At 35.6% G+C, this 26667-nt stretch overlaps 1 protein-coding gene across 1 annotated transcript in view; it reads left to right on the forward strand.

Moving 5' to 3' along the window:
* The window catches only part of LOC149412141 (cell adhesion molecule Dscam1-like), a 386575-nt gene that overhangs the window by 238613 nt on the left and 121295 nt on the right, over nt 1-26667 (forward strand). The window contains exon 2 of the mRNA XM_089646313.1: nt 22059-22209. Coding sequence (XP_089502439.1) covers nt 22059-22209 — 151 coding nt within the window. The remainder of the gene's footprint in view (nt 1-22058; nt 22210-26667) is intronic.

Below are 26667 nucleotides of genomic sequence, written 5' to 3' on the forward strand. Positions count from 1 at the left end.
AAGGAAGCAGAGGCCCGATGGGCAAGAAAATGTCAAGAAGAGACATTTTATCATGACATAAATGCGCTCCAGAAAGGAGATCCACTACCAAGTGACAGTAGGCTCAAAGCCTTGAGCCCCTTCCTTGGACCTGACGGCCTACTGAGGATGAACTCAAGAATACGAGCCCTCAGTAACGTGCCCCAAGCAGTGCGGACACCAATAATTTTGGATGGTGATCATGCATATGCACGACTTCTGGCGAGACGTCATCACCAGGAAGCCGATCATCCGAATAAGGAGAGAACAATGGCTGAGGTGCGAGGCAGCTACCATGTGCTGCGACTGCGAACAAATATTCGCAAGATCGCCCACAACTGCCCCACCTGCAAGATGCGCAGGAGCAAGCCAGCCCCCCCTCTGATGGGGCCCTTGCCGCCATCAAGGCTAGCCCACCATGTTCCTCCATTCACCCCTGCTGCAGACGGCCGAGTGAGGACCGCCCGGATCCAGACGAGCACCGGATTTTACGTCCACCCCGATGTGAAGCTCGCTGTAATCCTGCCGGCCCCGCCTACCGATGCAACATCAACAGTACCACCAGCCCAGCACCATCCCAGAGGGACTGGCCGCCGCGGGCTGCAACGTACCAACAAACGTCCTATTTTTTAGTTCAGCATAGCTAAACGGGGGGAGTGTAACGGACGTAGTTGACCATATAATTTAATTTCATAAAAATTGTTTACTTTTATAAAATGTCCCTACTCCACGCCACTGGCAAAATCACCACTCCCCGCCACTGGTCATTTTGTCCAGTTTTCGGCCCAAGCGGCTTGAAAACTTTGACTCCGAATGGCTTCGATACCACATCGCCGGCTTACCTGCCGCGTGGATCAATGTCCAGCATTTTTTCTATGTAAATTTTACATAGAAAAATCAATTTTTAAACATTGCAAATATGTATATTTTACTTGTTCATCCCCTCGGCGGTAGTCAAATAAACACTATTTTCGATATACTACCGCTGAGGAGATATTAAAAAAGCTGTTTTTCACCTATATGTAAACCCATTTTTGAACAATATTTTTTACCTTTTTTGCGTGTACAAAAATCCAGGAACCTCGTAGCATAGTGAATCTTATCTCTTTCTGAGCGCTATGTTACGGGGGACCTCGGAAAAATACTAACTTAACATGTTTTACAAATTTGATCGCTTGAGATCATTTTTACACATTTATTTTACAAACATTTCTTATTTTTTGTCGTATCTTGGCAAACAAAAAATCTAGTTGTCAAGATACACATTCTCATAACTACTATGCTTTTAAACTATGTAATTGTCATTCATGTAAGCGCTCAAAATCTTTTCTAACTCGCAAATTTAAGCGACCACTATCACCATTGCTGCCGACAAAATGAATATGCAACAGTTTGTCGGAGGCTATAAACTCATTGTTGGCGCGGGTACAACCCCCCACCACTTTTGGGCTCCTAGCCCAATGTCGGGCGCGAGTCAGGCTAATTAAATATAAGCAGCCACATAATTAAAAATAAATCAGTTCATCTTTACCACCAAAACCAAGCGTTTTATTTATCAACAAGTGACTCCTGCTCAACATCTGCCTCACCTCGCCGAGTCTTCTGCTCCAAGATCTTCTGGTGTTACCTCTTCGAGACCAGCCGGCCCTCCTTTGGAAAACCGCCAACACCAGAAGCGAGCAGAGACGAAAGCACACCCAGTGCCCACCATTCACCAAGCCTGGGTGCGGGAGGCAGATTTCATCACCAATATACAACTATCATCATCATCATCGGCCGTAAAGGAGCATCTCATCGGTTGAAGACACGGTTTGGACCCGGCGCCTAAATCTACAGTCTTGTGCGGACTCCCGTCCAGTACAATAACATATGTACCTACATAATATTATTACTAATTACAATACATAATATTTATCACTAACCACTGCCCTAATCAATAGCATTACTAATACAGAGTATCTCTGCTTAGTAGCCATGTTTTCAGCATATATCTGAATCTCTGAGGTAATTCGCAATTTTTTAAATTGCTTGGTAACATGTTGAATATTTTGGGCACTTTGTAATCCAGGGTTCGCTGTCCGTATTTATTGTTATATTTTGGTACAAGCATTCCTTCATTTTTTGTGAACCTAGTATTATGTTCATGTTTCACTTTCCTCTTATATTCGGAGTTAGATATATGATGAATTAATATTTTGTGCCATAACATGGCCTGTACCGGCAAGACAGTCAAGTTCCGATACAACAATGATATGTTTCGCCTCTGTGAAAATATCTGTTTTGGATTTAGTAATTTAATCATAAAATTTTATACAATTTTTTTTATTTTTTTTATAGTGAATACCTCACAAGAGTCCCAACTGCTCCCGTCTGGAGCCAGTGAGACTATGGCATCCCCAATTGGGGGATGTTGTGAGGCTGAAGGTAAGTGGGGAAGGGAAAGAGGAAGGTGGGGAAGTACCTGGCTATTCAGATCTAGTCACTAAACACGGCTAAAGCCATTTGGAGCAACGTTTCAATTCTGAATGGTGGTCTTACACCAGGGCGATACTGGTAGTATCTTCCACTCTGGAACGTGCCGCAAATATACTATATATTATTTTTATTAATTAATTGTGAAATAACACAAATCAATCAAATAAAATTTATTTGCGCACGCCGGGTTCGAACCCGCGACCTTCGGAATGGCAGTCCAATGCGTTACCACTGGACTATGCCGGCCGTCAAAGTAATTCAAATTAATTTTGCAAGACTGTCCCCATGTGGTTATTCCATATCATAAAGTAGATTCTGCGAGTGAAAAATAAATTATTTTTAAAATATTTACATGAACAAGACATTTCAGTTTGTAAAAAACCACATTAAGTACAGTTATAAAGTCACGTCATTTCAAAGAACCTGATGTTGCGAAACTGCGACTCCACTGTATTAGTTGGTGTTAAGAAGTGCTGCTGGAATCAGTCTTATGCAACACACCCAAAGTACCAGTCCCAAAACTATGTTTATTGTAATGTTATATGGGACTATTATTTTTTATGCGTCAGCTAAATTTTGTAGATAGTATTTCTCAATGCTTTAAACCGGGCTTTTGGACATAAGAGATGCCCAGATTGGAGTATGAAAAAAGGGAACTCACCCGTTACAATTGAGGCCACAAAGTCTGCCAGATTCTGGATGCACTAACTTAAAATATCAATGTTAAAATATAATGGTTGTGGTAATGTTATACATCAATTTTCCATGTCTTAGGTATTATTTTATTGGTTTTTATTGGTGAGCTACAAATCAGCATAATGTCACTTTATGGATATCTTGCAACAATTATGTCATGATGACATTTGTGGATGGGTAAATAAGGTAAGTAAGACAATTGCAGGATTCGCTATTGAGATTTCATATCCACCAAGTCTTAGCAAATGCTTACCTACCATTTCCATAGATATTGCATGAATAGAACTTACGAACACAAACCACATTGGCGCAGCAGATGATATCTTATCGACTTACGAGTCATGGCAGAAGAAAGTTTTTTTGGGTTAAATATTAAATTTTGAGCTGTACATCCATAGCTAGTTTCATAAAATGTTGCAAATTCGTAACATTTTCCAGCATGAAGTCTCCTTATATAAGTTTCTCTATTTATTGATATTTATGGGTAATCGGTATAACTATTTTCAGTTATAAGATAACTTCCCCATGTCTATCCACATTGTTCTCAGTTCAATACTGATATCACCAATCGAATATAATATGTATTTTATATATTAATCTGAACAATACCATGATGTTTAAATGTGTGTGACACTGAAGAAGTACTCCGTAAATCAGTTTTGCAGTCAGTAATAATGATTTACTTTATGTTAAAAGCAGAAAAGTCGCCGTTTATTGCACTCAAACAACAAGGCACGACTACAATAACCAACGCCTACCCAAATTCAAATTTTTTTTTTACATCACACGAGTACCAATTCGTAACGCGCCCAAAAAAATTCCACTTTCCAAGGTGTCTATCAATGTCCCGAATGCGGGCTTCGGAACATGAAAGCTCCACAATTCCGAAGTTTTATTAAAGGCAGGACAAGTAGTTTGCTAGAAGCTGGGAGGCGGTAGGTAAAACATGTGGATCTGTGGAACTGCAGAAGAGAAAGTGTGGAAGAGAGGCGGGTAGCGGTGGTGGTTTAGCGCGAAAGCCTCCATGGGGGTTGATTTGAATACATGTTTGAGACAATTCACTTTACAGGATCCTTCCCGTATCTCTTGGCAATTTTTCTACTTGTAAGCGCACTGGAAAAGGGATCGGTAAACTTTTTTGGGGAATATTTTGCCATATTTAGCTCATATTGTTTAATTTTAGAACTTTAAATTACGTTCCGAGGCTTTCTGCTTTGATTAACAACATATTTTCAGGAATTATAGCCATACATTTATATTATGAATAAAAATATATTGTTCTATACCTATTATATCATAATATTATTGTTTTGTTTCAAAACAATAATATTATGGTAAATGAGGTTTTCGGCAAGGTACAAAAAAAAGAGGAATTATTTTTTTTTTTTCAATTAGAAATACAAACATTCCGGGTAACGAATAACCTGAAGATATTCTCTAAACTTCCTTTAACCATTTTCATTAGTGGAAAATGTTGCTTGTGTATTTAGAATCAGAAACGAAACTTTTCTTGAAACGGCTTTAGTCATGTTTGGTGACCAAATTTGAATAGGAAGATATGTCCAAACCTTCCTTTATCACATTTCCTTCAACTTTTCAATCCAAGTCTGTATCATAAATAGGGGTGCCATTGACCCTCTAACTTGGAAAAAAGACACTTTTCAGATATTATATTAAAAAACAAAATCATTCTATTAATACGTGGAACACCAGTAAATTATTGCTATATCTGAATTGTACTGCTAATGAATATATGTTAAACTCCAATGTTTAGAACATCGTTTTACATCAGAGCACTTTCAGAACTGCTGAAATACACTTATTCAGAACATTGAAAAATAAAGAAGTTTAGTTTTTTTTTTGACAAATCCCCTTTCAAATTTTTGTTTTCCATCTCTAAAATTTGTATGGAGCTTTCTCGTACCGCTAACCGCAACCGTTCCAGCGTATCACCTGCGGGAAAATCTTTTGTGCTTCACGTCACAAATCGCGATGTTTTCAGGCGGTGCTTTGCTGAAACCGTTATTATATCATACGTCTATTACTACCCCCGCTTTCCCATTTCCTCCGGTTCGGTTTGATATGCAATTTCCCTGAAATACCCGCTTTTTCACTTTTTTTCGAATGTAAACAGATCTGCTACTTTGTGCCGGCGTCATGGAACCTGTTATTGAATGGAATTGGGTGATTTTTAGGGAAAGGGGTTTCAAGCAAGTTATTTCTTATTGGAAACAAAATGCATAAAATATGTTAAAAAATTTAATTCATTTATATTAGACCTTTATATTTTAAACGTCTTGCACTGCGTTATATCTAAAAAAATATATATATATATTTTTTTTTTATAAATTTAATTTAGATTAAATTTGATAATATTATTATTAAGTTCTGCAAGTGTTTTAGTTTTTTATTATTGTGACAGCTGTTTCGGCTTACAAGGCCATTTTCAAACTGTGGTTAGTCCACATTGAGACGACATATTTATACTATTTCAAATGTAAATTTTGAAGGTGCATACATTGATTTCTTACTGGTTACACCGATGACATGATCTATTGTTGGTTAAACCAATCTATGTTTTCCCCTCAGTAAATGGTAATGAGTTCTTAATTATTTACTAATGACTTTATTGCTATGAATTATTTGGGTGCATTATACTGCTTGGGTTTTGTGAAAATACTGAGAAGTGGTGAGTAAATTATTTTCCGTACTTTATTAATTAGTGTTAAATTTGGGTCATTCGTTCGTTTGTTGATTTCTAATTGTTCAAGTAAATTTAATCTAATGCCCTTTTTTTCTATATGCAATGGTTTAGGACCCTTGTTGTTAAGTGGGGTATGATTATTCACCAAGAGATGTTCTGCGAATTTTGAGGATGTGTTTTTATTATTATAACATCGTATATGTTCTTTGAATCTAGTTGAGAATGCCCTCCCCGTTTGTCCGATGTAAGTGGCGTTACAATCGGCGTGGTGACATTTTAATTCATATATGCCACTGTTATTGAGTATAGGGATTTTACTTTTAGAGTTTTTAAGGCTTGTTCCTAAATTATTGTTTGTTCGAAAAGCTATATTTAAACCACATTTTTTAATTTCTTTTGCAATTTTTTCAGATATTGGGCCGAGGAATTCGAGACAATTTTTTCTATATTTTTGTTATTTACCGGATATATTAAATTGATTTTATTTTTATATTTCTTATTTTTTATTATTTTTTCAATGTTATTTGCCTCATAGCCGTTATTAATCGCGATCGTTTTTATCGTTTCCTTTTCTTTTACATAAGCTTTATTGTCTAAGGGAATGTTAATGAGTCTATGTACCATTGAATGGTAAGCTGATAATTTATGGGACCAAGGATGATTTGAATTTGAATTTATTGTTGTATCTGTAAAAGTTACAATAGTATAACAAATGAAGTTCTACGAATTAAACACAAAAACAATAAATAAATCTATATATATCTCACACCTACATAATTATTATAATCTGTCAACTATACAAATATGTGGTGACTTTTGACTGAGTCACTTTGTAGCGGACTGGTTCCTCTTAGTATAATACTTTGTGAATTCTTCTGGAGAGATCAGTGGATAATCTCGTATAGTAATGATGGGTAGATTTAACCCCTCCGACTTTTCGAGAACTTGAAGCTAAAATGTCTTTATCGAAATGTCAATTTCACGAAAACGTTGTGTTATTACCGCCTCACAATCAAAGCTCTATAAATGAAACATTACTGAACGGAGCCGAATAGTAAAAACTGTTTTAGAAAGGTTACAAAATAGGCTTTCAAATTGTTGTATCATAAATAAATATTAACATTTGTAAATATTTAAATTTAGAATGGAAACATGAAAAAATTGTAAAAATGACTCACCTGTAATGTTTTATGTAAAAACGATACTAAAATCACGGATAATGTAAAAAAAAAACACTTATTTCATCGTACAAATGTACAATAAACAATTCTGTCACTTCACTTTTTGACCATTTCATACAAAATATATTTTAAAAAAAATAATTAAACTTGCGAGGCGGGTCGGCACGTCAAACGGCTTTCTTGGCGTCGTTTTACGATTTGGCGGGTAAAATTTGCTTCCACTGAGTAGGTCTTTTTACGGGTTTCTATGGATAACTTTGAATAGAGATGTGAAGCTTCATTCAATACGAATATTCTACTTTTTGTTTTAGGGATGTCACTAGAAGAATAACGGAGTTATGACGATTTTTGTGGAAACACACGCGTTGACGTGTAAACACGCTTATTGTACTTGACTGCTTTCGTTATTTTATCGTGTATATCTGCTTACGTTGCTGACCGGTTAAAATAGTAATACTGGAGTGTAGAAACCCTATTGACACCTTTATTGTCGAACTACTGATACTGATACAGGGATCGGTTCTGTCTCCGACTTTGTTTTTGTTGCACATCAATGACCTTTTGACATGTGCACCGATTCATTGTTACGCGGATGACAGTACAGTTCATGATAGTTTTTTGCTTGACAAGCCCCCAAAGGGCACACAAACTCCAACGGCTCAGAGGGCGTTGAAGCAGAGAATGGACGGTTATCTTGAGAGTATTTCCTCCTGGGGTAAAAATAATCTCGTCGAATTTAATGTTTCAAAGACCCAATCCTGTCTGATTACATCTAAAAGGGATCCAAATGATAATCTAGTCTCCTTCAACGGAAGCAATCTTCCGAACAGGCCTTCCATTGATATGCTTGGTGTAACTATAAGTGACCAGCTCAGGTACGGGGGCTCCATCGAAGCCAGAGTAAAGTTGGCCTCTCAGAAGCTAGGCGTACTGTACAGGGCCCGCAGATACTTTAATAGTACACAACTGCTGACCCTGTACAAATCGCAAGTGCGCCCTACTGTCGAATTTGGCAGCCATCTCTGGTCCGGAGCCCCTAAATACCTGAAAAAAACCCTTGACTCTGTGCAAAAACGGGCGGTCCGTTTGATAGATTCCCCAATCTTAACAAACGGACTGCAATCTTTAGAGCACAGGCGTCGGGTAGGTATGCTGTCCTTGTTCTATCGGTATTACAATGGAAGATGCTCTGAGGAACTAGCGTCATTGATCCCTTCGGCACCGGTGCGTAGTCGGGATACACGCCAAACGCGCGCCCAACATTTGCACACGGTTGACATTTGTCACATGAGAACGGGTCGCTTCTACGATTCGTTCTTAAGTTCAACAGCTCGGCTGTGGAACGAACTGCCGGCCTCTGTGTTTCCTCCCTCCTACAACATGGGACTCTTCAAGACCCATGTTCACTCCTTCCTCTCCATAAAAAGACCCTCCACACAGCATCCCCAAAGATGACATAGGCCCGAGGGAAATTATTTTCTTCAGGGCCTCCTGTGTGGAGTTAATAAAAAAAAACATGTTACTTAAAAGAAAGCTAATAATAAAAATACATAAAACAAAATAATACCTATCCATTTATACTGTTCGGCCTAATCATGATGTATCTTTCATTCAGGAATGTCTCTTTCATACATTAAGACACGCGTTCATTGCAATTAGTAAGAATTAAAAATAATAATTTTCATCTCAATCAAAATTACCAAATCATTTAATGTTTAGTACCTACCTTATAAGTTGTAGTAAACGAACTGTGAATCTCTTTGTAACAAGTAGAGAGAGTGATATTCACACTGGGATTCCACGTGCTGAGGATTTCATTTAAACATGAAATTTAATTCAAAAGTATGAATTTTATAATATTTTAAATGCTACCTTTTATTGTATCTACTCACGGAGTACCTAAATTATTTTTTTTCCTTTGCTGTATGTATTTTTAAATAGTTTATTGTAAAATAATAATATCTTCCGTAATATTTTACTTCCCCTAATCGGATTTTTTTATTTTTGTGATTCTTAGAGAATATAACGATGTTAAATAAAAAAAATGGTTTTGGTGAGGTAAGATACAAAGCATACGAACACGTAGATTTTAATAATAATAATGAAAATAAAATAATAATAATTCCAAAATGTATTCAGGGTTAGTCAAATGCAATGCATTCCACGTTTCTAAATAATAAAAAAAGTAAATTTGACAAAATAACAATGAATGGATAGGAATAAAAAAAATAACTATAAAAATTTATGCAAATAGCCGTTTATGAAGGATATTTGACCGTCTACCGTCTCCAGGGGGCCATCAGGGGGGACTCCGTCCATGGTGGTATTCCTCGACTGACGTAGTCTGCGCTATAATCCTCACATTCGGTGATGGAGGAGTGCTCTGAAAGAGTATTCTCCAGAAACATTTAATTGGCGCTGCAGAGTATCTCGGTAGGCGGAATAATTGGCAGTAAGTGACTTTTAGTTTATGTCAGTGGAATCTACCCATAATTCAGACTTATAAATTCTGTAGAAATCATTGAACAGTAGTTCTGTTGACATTTGTAAAGCACAGGTGAAAAAGCTTGACAGCATACCTGACAGCTTTAACGAATATGGCTCTTCTTTATCTTTTCATATTCTCGATACATTTCAGAATTTTTGTGATAATATGTCCTAGGTAGTTTACTCTACAACAAATATCCATTTTCTTTCCGTCTAGCCATACTGAGGGTAATTACGAGTTCGTTTTTACATTAGAAAACCATTTTTTTCAAAATTTTCAAACATAGATAAATCTTACTGATATAAAACATTGCGAAATCCGGTTTGCAGGGAAAAAGCTGGATTGCAGGCCCTTAAGAAATTAATTGATAGGTTTCCTGATAAAATTTTAGTAAAATACGAATGAACGATGCCGGAACATGTGTTCATAAAAATCTTAAATTTTTGCATTTCGTCATTTATATTGTCAAGGCATGGTGCAGGTACATGAATACTGATTCCTTTATATATATGTATATTAAAAGTGTATCAGGAAATGTCCTGCAATCTTGTTTTTAACTGTATTACATATAATTTGTAGAGATTTTTAATAAATCAGCAATACTAATTTTTCTCAAAGCTTATTCACAGTAGTTTTTTTAGTGCGCTCATTGACAGTGCTAGAAGAACTATATCATCTGCATAATTAATATTTTTTTCACATGCTCCTCGAACAATGAACATGGCAACATAAAAACACTTTTCGATTTTTTTTTCTTAATTTTATAAAACGCAACTTTCACGCAAAATAAATTATATTCTAGGATTTTCTGATAAAGCTATTCAGATGGGATAAACAAATCACATGTTCCAAGTCAACACGGACGTGGCTGCAAATTAGCATACAAATCGAAAGACAATTGCCAAAGCTTTCCTCATTAGTGATTCTGCCTGCGGACAGATGGCAGTGGTGATATTTTTAAACCGAGCTGAAAAGCACAAGTGGTTGGGATCCCCGCTAATAAAGTTTAATTTATGACGTGACTGTGTTGAGCGTACGCTCGGAGTCAATTAGCTAAATAATTTATTTATTTATTTTATTTTAAATGCACATTTACAGTTATACATAACCAATAATAAACATACATTTTATTTTAATTTATTAAGTAATAATAGCGTTTTTGAACTGGTGAATATTAAGTTGGAAAATATCTATATCAGGGGACAGGTAATTTAGTAACATAATAATTTTTCCGAGCGGCATTACTAATGGTAAGTTGGTTCTGCATTTTGGAACGACAAAGGTTCTGTGCCTGCGCGCTCTTGTATAATTGTCGGGGACATAAAACTCAAATTTTTCTATAATATCGGGAATACAGACGTTACCATTTAGAAGTTTATATGCTGTTATCAGCAAAGCAGTTTTCCTTCTATCGGTGAGGCTATTAATACCCAGCATGCCGGACAAAAAGGCTGATGGATATAACCAGGGATAATATCCGAAGTCTCTAAGATATAAATATCTCAGAAACTTCTTTTGTACTTTCTCTATCATTTGAGAGTAAGTTAAATCCATTGGTCCCCATATTACAGAACCACTTTCCAAAATGCTACGTACTAAACTATAGTATAGCACACGAATCGCGGCCGAGCTGCAAAAATGTCTGGAGTTGCTTAGCACAAATCCTAGCATTCTTAAAGCTTTGTTGCATATCGTTTCTATGTGGACGTGAAATGTTAAGTGCGTATCAAATGCGATTCCCAAATCTCTTGAAATAACAATGTGCTGAAGAGATGAATAAGACATTTTGTAGTTATAGTAAATCGTTTTGTTTGCCTTGGTGTAGCACATAATGGAGCATTTCTTAATATTAAACCCTAATTTATTGGTATGACTCCATTCGACGATAGAATTTATATCACTTTGTAGCTGCAAGCAATTTTCCAAAGATTTTATTAAAAGGAATAGTTTCATGTCATCCGCGAATAAGAGAAACTTGGAAAATTTTATGCAATGGTAAATGTCATTGATAAATAGCGAAAAAAGTAAGGGTCCAAGATTCGACCCCTGTGGAACTCCAGAGTTTGTGATGAAGTTGGAAGAGTGGAAAATACCATAAGTTACGTATTGTTGTCTATTTGAGAAATAACTTACAAATAGACATAGAAGTTTCGCTGAAAATCCAAATTGGTCGAGTTTATTTAGGAGAATAAGCGGATCTACTGAGTCAAAGGCTTTTGCGAAGTCATTGTATGATACATCTACTTGATTGTTACTATCAAGAGCTTGAGATATGTACTCCGTAAAAACCATTAGATTAGACACAGTAGATCTGCCAGACCTAAAACCGTGTTGCTGGTCAATTATAAAGGGTTCAACTTGGGTATAAATGCATTTATGAATTATTAGTTCAAACAACTTGGCTGGAGAGGATAGGATCGCCACTGGTCTATAATTAGAGACTGAAGCCTTATCACCAGTTTTATGTAACGGTGTAACTTTAGAGATTTTCCACAGGTCTGGGAATATTCCGGAGTTAAGTGAGAGATTATAAATATACGCGAGAGGTGTTAATAAGGGCTCAAAGCATCCCTTTAACACGAATGACGGAATAAGATCCGGTCCAAAAGAAGTTTTGGATTTTAATTTTTTAACAGCAGCGGTGATGTCAGTGTTTGTAATATTTTGAATATCAACATTCTGTGCTTTTGTTGGCGTATTTTTTCCAGGTATAAAAGATTTCAAGTCCGCAGCTTCCTTACTATAAGTTGATTTAAAATAGTCTGCAAATGCTTCTGGAATATCTGCTCCTGAGAAAGACTGATTATTCCAAGTAACATGGTCAACAAACCCGCCATCACTTCTTCTGGACGAGATATACTTCCAGAAAGATTTGGGATCGCATTTGATATTTTTTTCAATAGAATTAATATATTGCACATGTGCTAATCGAATACTGCGTTTTATTTTTGTTCTAAGTAGACAAAACATTTCCCGGTCACTCACCATTCCAGTTTTCTTCCATTTTTTGTAATGTTTGAATTTGAGTTTTATGTCGCTAACAATCTCACTAGAAAACCATTTAGGATATTTTCTACCATTCCTCGGAGTGCGCTTAATTTTGAAACACATATCAAAATATTTATAAATTATGGAATAGAAAAAGTGTGTCGCTAAATTAACATCATTTATGTCCTTCAAAGGTTGCCAGTCATGAGATTGTAAATGGCAATAAAGAGCTTTAAAATCGCCATGTTCGAAGTTCCATCCTCGCCTAACACTATTATCAATATTATTCCACAAGTTTCGTGTTTGACAATTGGTTGTGTTTTTGTTCGGCGAAATCTCTATACACAACGATGGATGATAAGCGTCTTCTTTAACTAGTGAGTATAAGGATTTATATACTTTTAAATCAATGTTGCTGATAACAATGTCCAGCGTGCTTCCCTTCACATTTGTAATAGAGTTGCTTTGTTCCATTTGGAAAAGATTCATAAAATATATGAGATCCATTTCGGTGCCTTTGTTACTAGATTTTAGATTGAAGTCGCCTATTATAATAATCTTTTTATTGATTAAAAAATTAAAATTCTCAGTAACCTTATCAAAAAAATCGGTATATGTTTTATTTGGCGATGCCGGTGGAATGTACACAACACATATGTAAATAACACCAAAATCATTTAGGCATGTCTTTATCCACATATTCTCGTCTTTACTTTCCAGATAGGTAAGTCTCTGGGTTTGAGTTGCACGGTCACGTCTCGCGGCTAGCAGTACTCCTCCTCCCCTTGAATGTCCCGAGGTTCTGTCCTTTCTGAACACGTCATACCGTTGATCGAAGAGTTGACTATTGTAAATGCTGTCGTTAAGCCATGTCTCTGATAGTAATATAAGATCGTTGTTCTGTATTATTACACTTTGTAGGAAATCATCGGTTTTGGATCTTAATCCCCGTACATTTTGGTAAAAAATTGTGCAAGGGAGAGAATTCACTTTTAGGGGGTTCTCTAGTCATTTCGCGGCGGCATTTTCATTCACTTTGGTCCGGTTTTGATTATCATCAATAGGATTTTGTTTTGGTTTTAAGTACCGATAATGTCTTACCGGTACTCCTCGAGGCCATAAATCTTCCCGTAAAAGTTTTTCGTATAGATCCTCCGTTACACCTATACGGAAAGCTGCGTATTCTTGAGAATGTGCGATGAATTTTTCTATTTCACTTTTTGTTATTTCGTTTTTCTCCAGATGTGCCCGGATCTCTTCTACTGTTGTGTCCTTATGTAATCTAGACACGATAATATTCTTTATTCTTGGATATGATTTTATACTCGAAGACTTATCGGAGTTACCGATAATTAAATTCTTCACTGTGCGTTGTCTGCGTTTAATTTTTATCCAATCTTCCGTATTAGGAGCGGTTTTTGATTCCGGCTCGGAAATTGGAACGTGTGGTTCCGTGGCGTGCGTTTTGGGGATCGCGCCGCTAAAAGATGCGGTTTCAAATTGACCGGCGTCATTTTTTGCTTTGGTGGCCGCTCTAGTTCTCATCCTTTCCTTGGTTTGCGTTACTGCTGACAGGGTAGCGGGCGCGGTGTGCGGTGCAGCGGGGGCCGCTACGTCAGCCCAGCGCTGAGTCGCGGGATTTGTAGGTAGTGCATTTTTGTTGTCACTTTTGCTTGTTACCTGCCGATTTAATGTCGCTTCCACGGCCTTTACACGGTCCAACAACTCGTTAATCGTCCTACTTTGTTCGAGAATGATGCTCTTCAGCTCTAGGAGCACGACGTCACTCATTATTCGATCCAGCAGTGAACAAAATTCGCGAAAAAAATTTTTTTTAATGACAGCGCGACAGTAAGACGTGCGTACCGTATCAGTGATTTTTAATGATTAATAATGAATGTTGAGCCTAGAGGCTCGTGAAAAGAGTCGTCATATTTCATATTAAATTCGTATTTATACTATACGTAGAAATGAGATCCCTGGTAAAACCACGTATGGCTGATTTAGAAATGTTGATATGAGCAAAGAAAGGAGTGTTTGGAGAATATATGACGCAAATGTGAATGGTAGCAGAAGTAGCGGACGCCCGAGAAAAACATCACCATCTAGTGATTTCAATAATGTAAATACTGTAAAAACATTATATGTCACTAGTAAGGAATCATGTAGAATACAATTCCACGGTTTGGTCCCCAAATTATGAGGTTCATTCACATGCGATTGAAAGAATCCAAAATAATTTTTTAAGATATGTAAATTTTAAAATGGGCATTCCTAGAGAAAACCTAAATTACGATAACGTACTTTGTTCATTAAATTTAATAAAATTATCTGATCGCAGAATTATTTCCGATTTAACCTGTTTGTATAAAATTATTAATTCAATGTTTGATACCCCTGATTTATTATATGTAATCTCTTTTCATACTCCAAGCAGGTTGGTTACAAGACAGTACCTACCATATTATTGTAGCAATTCTATATCAACGTCCCAATATCACACTCCTATGCGACGGATTCAACAGCTAGGAAACAAATACTACGATGTTTTTGATATATTTAGTTCATCAATTTCAATATATAAGCATACCCTATTGAAGTTTTTTTCATCAAGTAGTGGAATATTTTAATAAAGCTATTTAATTTGATTTTTTTTATTTTATTTTTTATTACAAGATAATACATTACAAAATGATAACAAAGTAATAATGTATTACTCCCAATGAGTTTATAAAACTCATTTCGGGAAAGACAACATTAGAAAAGACAAGGCAAATAAATAAAATACATTAAAATAAATACATCAAAATAAATACATTAAAATAAATAAACGCAGATGTTATTATGGAGTTCCAGAGAAAGATTGTGTTAGTCATTAATGAAACTGCTAAGGAAATAGCTTTTAAGAGATTTTGTCAATGTTTTTTTGTTCGTTGCCGGAAGTTTTAATTTACTAGGTAATGCGTTATATTGTTTATGTGCAGTGTATTGTAAGGAGTTAATTCCAAATTAGTACGTCAGAATTTAATACTGGTTTAGTGTTGGTGTGTGAGGAGTGTTGAATTATTTGTAGAATGGCAGTTGTGATGTTATACTTTGGCAGGACTGTAAAAGGAAATATTTGTGTCTGTGAGTATATATCTTTGACATGTGTATCCCATGGCAGATTATATATATTATGTACGGCTCTATTTTGAATTACTTGTATTTCGGAACTTTTTTTTTTGGTAATGGTTCCCCAGATACTAACTAGATAACTCATGTGGGAGTGGATCATAGCATAATATGTTGCACGCAGTAAAAATGTGGGGAGCACACCTTGGAGTCGATAAAGTACACCGGTTATCGGGGAAATTTTGGATTTTACATACTCAACATGGGAGTTCCACGAGAGGTTAGAGTCTATGAGTAACCCCAAATATTTCGTTACTTGAACATGTTGTAGCTTTTCATTTCCAAGAATGATATTCATACCTATGTTATCTTTTTTTTCGAAAGTAAGGTAATGGGTTTTTTTAACATTGAGGCTTAATTTATTTTATCGAAGCCATTTAGCCAGCTTTGCGAGATCTTTATTCATTAAAGCTTCAAGTTCCTTCAGATTTTTACAATGGTAGTAAATCACAGTATCATCAGCGTAAAGTTGAAGTTTTCCCGAGATGCCACATTTAGTTATATCATTGATGTATAGTAAGAAAAGTAGAGGTCCAAGAATCGAGCCCTGTGGCACTCCACATGTGATTTTTCCAACGCCGCTTAGGTTCCCTCCGTTATCGACAAGGCAAAATCTATCAGCTAGTTAACTTCGGACTTGACTAACACATAATAATTTTGTCAACTGAAACAGAAAAAATATTTTGGATTTATTATGTTTTGTGCCTGCATGCTGTGTAGATCAAGTTCAGTGATATTTTGACTTTATATTTATTTTTCTGCAATTGTTTTAAATAGTTGTTTCCTGCACTATTTACGTGTATTATTTCGTAAATATTTTTTTTTATATATATGTATGTAAAAGCCTTAATAAGCGTGAAATAAATAAATCAGGAAGGCACCATCAATTGAACCAGATACTTGAGTCAGGCCATTCCGAGAGTCAGAATAATAGAAAAGTATGCATGATGCGATGTATGAATGTGAATGAGGCAAGGAGTGTGTGCCAAGACCGAGTTTTTTGGCGGTCCTTACACTCTGTCTACCTAATTATAATGTAAAATCCATTGAATATTGCGATTCTTTGATTCAAATTTGCGTTGGGTACATAGGACAAGCTAGCATGTCGGCCTGAGAACGTAGTATTGCATGTGTTGCGCACGAAGGTCCAATGTGTCCTTACCTTTATGCTAGTCACACACGAGTCCTATACTCTCATAATAGAAATATGTGAGCTTGGTCTGTTTCACCATATATATTATGAGAATATAGCATTTGTGTGCGACTAGCATTACCATGATTCGCGATACTTACAATGGTATCTGTGGGGAAACGGCATGAAGGTTAGTTAGCTAGTTATTTTTTCAGTAAAGAACGTGGAAATAATAAATATATCTATATAGATCGTGAAAAAATTTCTAATAACTAACTTTTTGTCACATCGCGCGTCATTTCTCCGCACGGCTAGGCAGAGAGGTTGGGCCGGAACACAACTTTATCTCGGCACCCACTTATTGGCTCATTTAAATTCATGTTTGTAGTCTCATTCTTACATTTTCTTTTGTTATTCTGACTCTTCTCGTATCCGGCTCAAGTATCAAATGCATTCATTTGATCTTGCCATGTCCCCAACTTCATCTAGCATTAACTTCAGCGTCATGCATATTTTTTTGTTCAACCGCTCAACATACCCAAAACATCTAAGCATCCCTGTATCAGACGTAATTGTGTGACACATAAGACTGTAAATGGGCCGCTGATCCCAATCTGTAGAGGCGGAAGGCGTCGTCCTTCAGTGGCGTGGAAGGGTAGAGCGGGGCGTCTCTGAAGCCGCTGTAGAGCTGGTCCGTTCGCTTGTCGCTTGTTCTTGATACTGATTCCGGGTCTGTTTCAAAGAGGTAGGCAAGTCCGTGGTCCAGGGTGAGGCGGGGGTCAGAGTGAAAGAAGGCGAGCAGAGGCAGAAGTCGGAGCGAGGTAGAGGGCAGAGCAGAGAGAGAGGTGTAGAGCTGGTGGTGGTTTCTGGAGATCTGCCTTTTTGGGGGACTGCTTCCCGTCTTATAGGCCGCCGGCGGGCGCGCGACGCTCACACGGGCCCAGTTTCTCTTTGATTTCTGGAATCAAGGGCCGCGTTGTGACGCGATCGCGGCGCGCCGCCGGTCTGTTTACCGCCGCTCGGCCGGTAGTTTTGGGCCCGTGGTCGAACGCGACTATGGCCTTTCTTTGTTCGAGCACGATACTCAGAATCGCGCCTGTGGAACGTTATGACGGCAAATCATCTCGCACGCCATGACGGCGCACGGCCCTATGCTTCGGGCCGGGGCCAAACGTTCCCTCTCGTATAGGCACGATTCTCATAATCGTGCCCGAATTAAAATGCTCTTATGATTTTACCAGCTCTCACAATACTTCTCTGCCCGTATACCTCTAGCCAAGCTCCGACGTTTCGTTTATTGTTTTTACATTTTACATTACATTTTCATTTTTACATAATTTAACATACATGGAGGGTCATAACAGTTTAGCTTTTCATACATTAACAGGCAGTTTATTCAATTTAAGGACAGGCAAAGTTAAGGCAAATTGCAGATTTTAATATGGGGCGACCGCGTCCGATCCCGGAGCAGTACGTCCGTTACAATCCCTTTCTTAATCCTAACCATAAATTAACATCAGCCTTTCATTCCGCGTTGATCCCCTGAAAACGGATTTTTTTTATAGCTATTGAACAATATTTTAAAGTTTATTACGTCTTCAATGGTTGTAAAATTACTTTGTGGCGTCATTTTAATTATATGAATTAATTAATAATAATCTTCATGTTTCAAATCCAATGGATTCTTTGTGGAAAGAAGGATTATGAAAATTAACTAATTATTCGTTTATTTTATTCATCCTGACGAAGAAGCAATTAGCTTTAAGATATGTAGATTATTATTAATTAAAGGTAGTAAATATTTACAAAATATTTCACTTACGTATAATATTTTAAAGCTTCGTGGTTCATAACCAAAACGACATAGTGAACGTTAAATTGTTAACCTATAATTCCTTGTTTTAATAAAAACCGAAGTTTTATGGACAACAAGAAAAAATAAAATAATCTATTTGTTTTAAACCTGATAAAAAAGAAGTACGTCAACATTGAAAATACACACAGAAAAACCCAAGCTAATTTGTTGAAGCTCATTGTTTCTGAGATTTTTACTTTATTTGTTTTCATCTACTTTATGGTTAAGAGCAGAGGCAGTTCCTTGATATTTGCATTGCAGTGCTTGTTTTCAGTCTTTACATAAGTTACAACAACATCTGTGCCCCAATTATAATTCCCGCCATTGGAAATTTTAACTATCTTCTAGTACAAGACTACCGCGCAAGCGTAAACGGGCGGTATTTGGACAACTCGGCCGGCCGAAATGGAGACAAGAGCGAGACAAATTACCCTCATAAACGAAAATACATGTTGGAGCAGTGCAGAAATATAACTCATCCGGTGCACTATCGATATACTCGTATATCCCGTGCATACACGAAGCACCTTGAAGGCAAGTGGATTTTGCACAACTTTGATCATGCGTCTAGAATAGATTCGTTTAGGAATAGATACTCATTTACAACGTTAGCGCTACAGTATTCTATATTGTTCTCATGCGCAGTAAATTTAAATGGTTTTGTTTGATTTTCAACGATTAAGATTATCCTTCACTTTCGAAATGATTTCGAGAAGCAGTATGATTTATTAAATTATTTTACAAATGATGTAATTTAGCGGAGTGAATGAATTATTGCAGTACCACTATTAATTAATTTGATACATTTATACTATATACTAGGTACAGTGCATTTAAAAAAAATTAAATGGACTTTGGGAAACTTTGGTCATATGCCGCCTCTGGTTAAGATATAAAAGTTTGATAAAAAAAGTTATGTTTACTTATAATTTTCAGATTTAAAAAGTGTAGCAGCGGCGAAGTTTTGAAAGAAAACCAACAGTTTTAATATTATGTACTTGTAAATTAAACTAGATTATTTCTACACACTGAAGAGATAATCCGATAGAACTGTACAGTGGCATGCCTGTGTGGCCAAAATAAGCTAATTCTATCTTACATGGGTGAATTAATCAAATATCTTAACATTTCCTTAAATAGAAAATAAATTTAAGACAAGACAATACCCCAACATTTAGTCGGAATTTCAACGATGTATGTGAAAAAGTCATGCACAAAAATATGTGTATTGTATCTACGGTTGAATTTTCTCTAACAAATCTTTAAAATAAAGTGGCAAACGAGATAATTGAATAAGTCGTTACAGACGGACCTATGGTCGAATACGCCTCAGCGGGCCTAGAAAATTGATCTTTCTATGGGAATTATTTCTGATAAACACGTTTCTCAAATCTCACATGTTTTGCTCGAGAAGTTTCTAATTCATCAACTAGAATAATAAAATCTGGTGCTAAGTAATAATTTTACAGTTTATAAAATTTTCAAATCGTTAAAAAATTTAGTGTACTATTAAGGTACTATTTTCATTATAAATATAAATAACTTACGACCGTGAAAATCTGTCTAAAAGTATATATAATTCATTGAAATTAATTAAAATGTGAGCCTCGAGCGAAACCCCGTTATTAGAGTCTTGTATCGCCTTAATTGGATTTTCTAGGGCCCAGTAATCGTAATTCAAATTGGCGAAGTCAGTTTTTTTCGAATCGGTATAGATCACAACTCTAGGAAACTATTGTTCAGTGGTTACATAGTTATCAGTCATACAGTTTGCAATTTTCGCAATGAAAACATATAATTTCATTATTTTAGACTGAGTAAGTACCGTTCAACACGACCTTCGAAGTTCAAGTAATTTAATAATAAGCACAGGGCAAGGCTTCCGCAATTCAATTATGTTTCGTAATTTCATTATAATCCGATAGGAAAATGGTAGTTGCTTGCGCTATCTGTGAACAACAACAAAATAATTTATCGCTTAAATTACGTACATTTTTAACGCCAAAAAACCTACTATTATTTACAAATATTGTAAGTAAAAACTCTCGTCGTCGGCGTTATCAAATTTTTCAATTTCGTCTAGAATTTCTAGACTTTGTTTTCTAGGTGAATTTCTAAATTTCTAGATGAACTTAAATTTCGAATGGTATTTCTATTTGACGACTTTCGCGGTCGAGGGGTGGGGCTTGCAACTACGAATCTACAGGCAGTGAGTTCGAATCCCGGCGTTGAAATGTATTTTTTTCTCATTGAAATTCAATAAATGTTCAGCGTTGAAAACTGCAATTTCCTATTGAAAATCTTAGAGTCAGTGCTTAGAATATCAATAGAAAGGTAATTTTAATCTCAGAGAGAAGATTCCATCAAAGAAATTGAATTAGATGCAAAGATAGCCATGTTCAGTGGCGTTATAAGAAGTGTTTTAACAAGTGGTACGCTGGTGGTGTATGAACTCCGCAACAAACTATATGCGTGAATGTTCAGGAAAAATTGCGATAAACATCTCAGGTATACCTATATGCGGACGCATGGAACTTACTTACTTGAGGCAACGTATTGATTTAGCCTAGAAAACAGACGTTGTGCAAGTTTTGCAATACTCTGGTTTAGTATACCTAATGCATAACTTAATTGATGGCCCATTTCTCTAAGAATTATATGGCTGATACGGGCCTGAAAACTTCAGCTGTGGTCATGACTTCTTCAAGGTACCAGGCGGCAGAAAAGATTATCTAATGCAGGACAACACTACAAGAGGAGTGTCAATTACTACAAACGTGGATATATTTAATTACTCCAAAATACCTCAACACTTTTTGGATAACTATCTACCCGAAATTTAAATTAAAATAAATCTTATAGGTATTGTAAATGAATAGTTAATCAGTGGTACAGAAAATAAAAATGAAAATTAAAGTGCTGGAAGCAATTTTTTTATGTTGTGATATTGTACTGAAACCTGTCTTTTTATATGAAACCGTGCAAGATTCCCAACTGCTTCCAACCTACTCTGGACCCAGTGTGACGATGGTATTCCCAATCGGGGGTATTTTGTGAGGCTGAATGTAGCTGGGAGGGGAAGGAGATGGGGAAGAAGGAGGTGGGAAAAGTAGTTGGTTATTTAGATCTGGTGGCCAAACCTGCCCAAAGCCATTTCAAGCAACACGTTGCAACATTTCAATTCTGAACGGTGATCTTACACCAGGCCAATACTGAGAGTATTTTCCACTTTGGGACGTATCGCAAATAGACTGTATATTATTCTAATTGAGTAATTTGTGAAAAAACACATATAAATCGAATAAAATTTATTTATTATAATTAATACTTTTTTATTTTTCTTTCAGCCATCTTGCAGACATTGTCATCTGAAGAAAATGAGTCAAAAATAGCCACTTTTATGACTTTCCACAACTCAATGGACAATCAACTTGAGTGCGAAGACGGGCGATGGCTTACTGCAGATGGGAGAACTGTTTCCAATGTTACCAGTTTAAGGTAGGAACTTCTTCTGTAAATAAAATAGAACGTCTTCATTTTATAATTCAGCAACAGAAAATATGATATATTGTGAAGTATTTGCATATAAATGTTTATATAAAATCATAAATTCAATAATTGACAGCCCTGAACTCTTATACTTGATTTCTTTACATATACCTCGCAAATCAACATCGAGGCATTATCTACCGTTCTATTGTGATAACTCCAACACAGAATCTCAATTCTATACCCCCGTTCGCCGTATACAAAATTTGGATAATGACTATAAAAATGTTGTTTATATATTCAACACATCATTCACCAAATATAAACAAGTCATTACCCAATTAATTTCAGAAAGAAGAGTTTCAAATATAAAATAATTTAACTGTAGAAACTACGTAGCTCTGTTTATTTTACCAATGTTTTGTAATTTTCATAGAATTATATTTTTCCATATAGCATGGTGAAGTGTCTAGTTTCCACTTTATTTCGTTTTGAAATTGTTTTTGTTTAAGAGGTTATGTTTTATTATGTCTTATATTGACTTTTTAATTTGGTTTTTTTATGTTTATTTAGATATTCTTTGTAAAAAAAATAACATTTAAAAGCCCAGCCGGGCGTAAATTTATAAGTAAATATGACTAATTGTATTTAATTTTTCATTGTTATTATATTCATTTTGTAAGGGAAGAAACGTAACTCTTTAATTTGGGACTACGTTCAAGGTTTGAGATGACAATGATATTGGCATATCGATATCGATAAAAAAATTAATAATTAGCTGGAACAATCAGCGAAGACGTTTTAAAATGTCAGTTTCTGAAATGACCCTTTAAAATATACAAAGAAAAAAATTGTTAATATTTAATAATAAATAAATAAATTAATTATTTTTTAATGATAAATAATTGTTTATAAGACATGGCTTTATGCATAGCATAAAGGATAACTAATAATTATAAGCAATAATTAGTCGCCTGACATATCAATACAAATTGAAAATATCTCATGGGTAAAAATAAATACCGCCAACGGGAATTGAACCCGTGCCTTCTGATGTCCGGTCAAGTGCTCTGAAACCACTGAGCTATGTCGGCTTATTTCCAACCCGCCAAATAATTCAATATGTACTAGTACCTCAATCAACAATTACCGCTTATTATATTTTTTTCACCTGTAAACAACCAATTTTATTATTGTAGGAAAGGCTATTATTATAGGAAATTATTTGTTATCATTTATGCTATGCATAAAGCTTTGTCTTATAAACTTTAGTTTATCATTAAAAAATAATAGTATTTGACAAGTCAAAAATATTTCACCAATAAATGAATATATGATATGTGTCGACGCCATCTAGTGAGAAATTTAGCACTAACAAAGCCTTTCCTAAATTAATTAAATTATATGAAGTTTATGTTATTAATAGTTATTGTTAAATATGACCGCAGGAAATAGGGTCGAATTAGCTCAGTGGTTGGACCATAACCTCGCCGAGGCTAAGGTCTTGTGTTCAATTCCTAATTGCAAACGGAATTAAATGAATAAATAAAACAAATTCCTTAAATGAATACCTTACATTTGTTGGGTTATGTAATATAATGTGTATTTGTTGGGTTAGCTGGAAGAAATAGGATGTAACCTATAAGCTATATCTTTGTACTCTTTTTGTGCAATGAATTTTTTTTTAAATTTTTAATTTTGAACGTACCCTTTTCTTATTTTTCAGTTTCAAATTTTTGTTTGAGAGTCTTCAATGATTAAATATTACAAATTTGAAGTTTACTAAAAACAAATATTTTAGCATGGTAGCTTTTCTTCTGTGAAATAGTAATTCGTAGTCTTCGTAATTTATGCATATTTTAAAAGTAGGTTTAATAAACAATGAGAATTTTCAAAGACTTTACAGAACATCAAATTAAATTTTACTGCCTGTGGCAGGTATTCAATAAAATAAACTCCAGCTTTAGAATTACAAAACTGTTAAGCAAGTCAAATGAATTAATACCAAGAAAGCAATCAATAACCTCGCTAAGTGAGCATAAAAATAATTACCCATTTTAAAAGAAATTTACTTAAACTTCAGCTGAACAAATACTCAAAATTCATGTGAAACCGAAAAAGTCTACACAAAGAAATCGTAAAAACGTCTCCCGCAGCCAAAACAAGGAATATTAAAATGAAATACGTAATTTTCACCCAAACACCATGCAAATGGCATGCTTTATTTCATTCTGTATTTTTACGAACTAGAAAATTATTTTCTCCGGAAAAATAAGGAAGGAATGGTGATATTATGACAATAAGGTTAGCGGGATTTATCCTGGCACATGATCACTGCAAACAGATACAGGGTGCTTGTTATGTGTTTTTTTTTTAAATATATTAACTCCAAACAGGAGGCCCTGAGGAAAAAAGTTCCCTGACATCTTTGGGGATGCTGGGTGGAGGGTCTTTTTGATGAGAGGAAGGAGTGAACATGTGTCCTGAAGAGGATCATGTTGTAGTACGGAGGAAACACAGAGGTCAGCAAATCGTTCGCCTACCTGTTGAACTCAAGAACAAGTCAAAGAAGCTACCCGTTCTCATGTGACAAATGTCAACCGTATACATTTGTTATATAAGGATGAATTACGCTAGTTCCTTGGAGCATCTTCCATTGCAAACTGGTAGAATAAGGATAGCATACCTTTTTTTATTCTTATTATCTTTATTAGTTTATCCGAGACACCATCTAGGTTAGAAACCAATTTTTTAGAACTCTGTGATCATTCAAATCGAAAGCCACCAAAAATATGGGAATGACTGTTATATATGCATATATGCCAGCCTTCCAAAATATCAAATTGACAAACTTCAATCAGTGTTTAATGCAGCAGCACGGCTCATAACCGGGGTTTCTAAATATTTGCACATTTCAGAACACCTTCGTAACCTTCACTGGCTCAAGTGCCCTGAAAAAATCCAGTACAAATTGTGCTGGATGGTGTATAAATCCATCAATGAAATGGCCCCACCCTACATCTCTGAACTATGCTTCCCGGAAAACACTGGTCTGAGGCAGTCAACTCTTAGATCAGGAACATCATCAGCTGTAGTCAGATGGAATCTAAGCGCAAGCCAAATACTAAGTTTGGTGATCGCGCTTTCGGAGCATCTGGGCCGAAGGCTTGGAATAAACTCCCTCCGGAACTAAGATCCATAACAAGTCCAACAGATTTCAGGTCTAAACTAAAAACTTACCTTTTTAAGCTCAGTCACACCATTAAATTAAATTATATCTAATTTTCCAATTATGTCCTCAACTTTGTATCTAAACATCGCTAATAATCATTTAGTTAATGTTAATTAATTGTTAATCTCAAGTGACCTACCAGGTAAGTATTGTACTGAATAATATCTACACATATAGTTAGTAATAACATAGATCGTTGTAGAAATGTATTATATATTTGTACAGCACATTTGATGTGATTTTGCACAAACACAGCGCTATAAAAATCATCCAAATATTATTACTATTAATTAGAAATTAGATATCGAGATCGACAAATATGATGTTTAATAATTAGGTTCCAATGGTGGAGCTAATAAGGACGTTTTTCCGGTAAAACAGAGATCCTGTTTTTTGTGTCTTATTCTGTTTCTTTTAAATTTGTTAGTATTATCTTTTTCTTCACTGATTCAATAGACTTAATTTACGCTTTATTTTTCTTTGCCGTTAAATTAAAGAATTCTCAAAACCACCCTGTAATAAAGCAAAGGCTCATCCTATCATTAGCATTGTTTGAGAAAACGGAGTGATTTCTTCTTATGGCTTCGAAAATAATTTAATACGGAGGATTTCATGGCAAACAGGGGATGTAGACCCAGGCAAACATACAAACATACATACAAGCTTACGCCTTTCCGCCACACAGCCTTTCGCAGGATGGAAACACCGCCGGTACCTTCCTTTCATATTACGTTATTATTACTTTCCTTTATGATTTAGCAAATTCGCAAATTGACAATTTCGCAATTTGACGAGAGATGTCTGATCATATAATTATTAACTAAATTAATTTTCATGAATATCATTAGCATATTCATTTTGAGGATGGAATGAAAATGATGGGCGCAAGAAGTAAATTATGAATTCAGTTATAAGGTATCATTGTTGAGGTTTTTTTAGTTTATTTTTTAAATGGCATTACGATATATTTTTTACTCGATTTTAATAACAGGGTTCAATTAATAATAATGATATCGGCTGATTTCACGGAAGAAGACATGAAAAACTATACTGAAAGAGTTGGTGTTTGATTTCACAATAAAATAAAAAATTAAACATATTTAATTACACGGTTTATTATTTTTTACTGTGGGGACGTATATGTATGCAGACATGCAGCATCGTTGAAAGTTATGTGCATGCAAACATGCACAATCATTGAAAAATATATGCATTCAAACTTGCACCATATGTTT

The sequence above is a fragment of the Hesperophylax consimilis genome, chromosome 24 (genome assembly GCF_061612785.1).
Source record: "Hesperophylax consimilis isolate HC1 chromosome 24, BYU_Hcon_1.0, whole genome shotgun sequence".
In the NCBI taxonomy this organism is placed as follows: domain Eukaryota; kingdom Metazoa; phylum Arthropoda; class Insecta; order Trichoptera; family Limnephilidae; genus Hesperophylax; species Hesperophylax consimilis.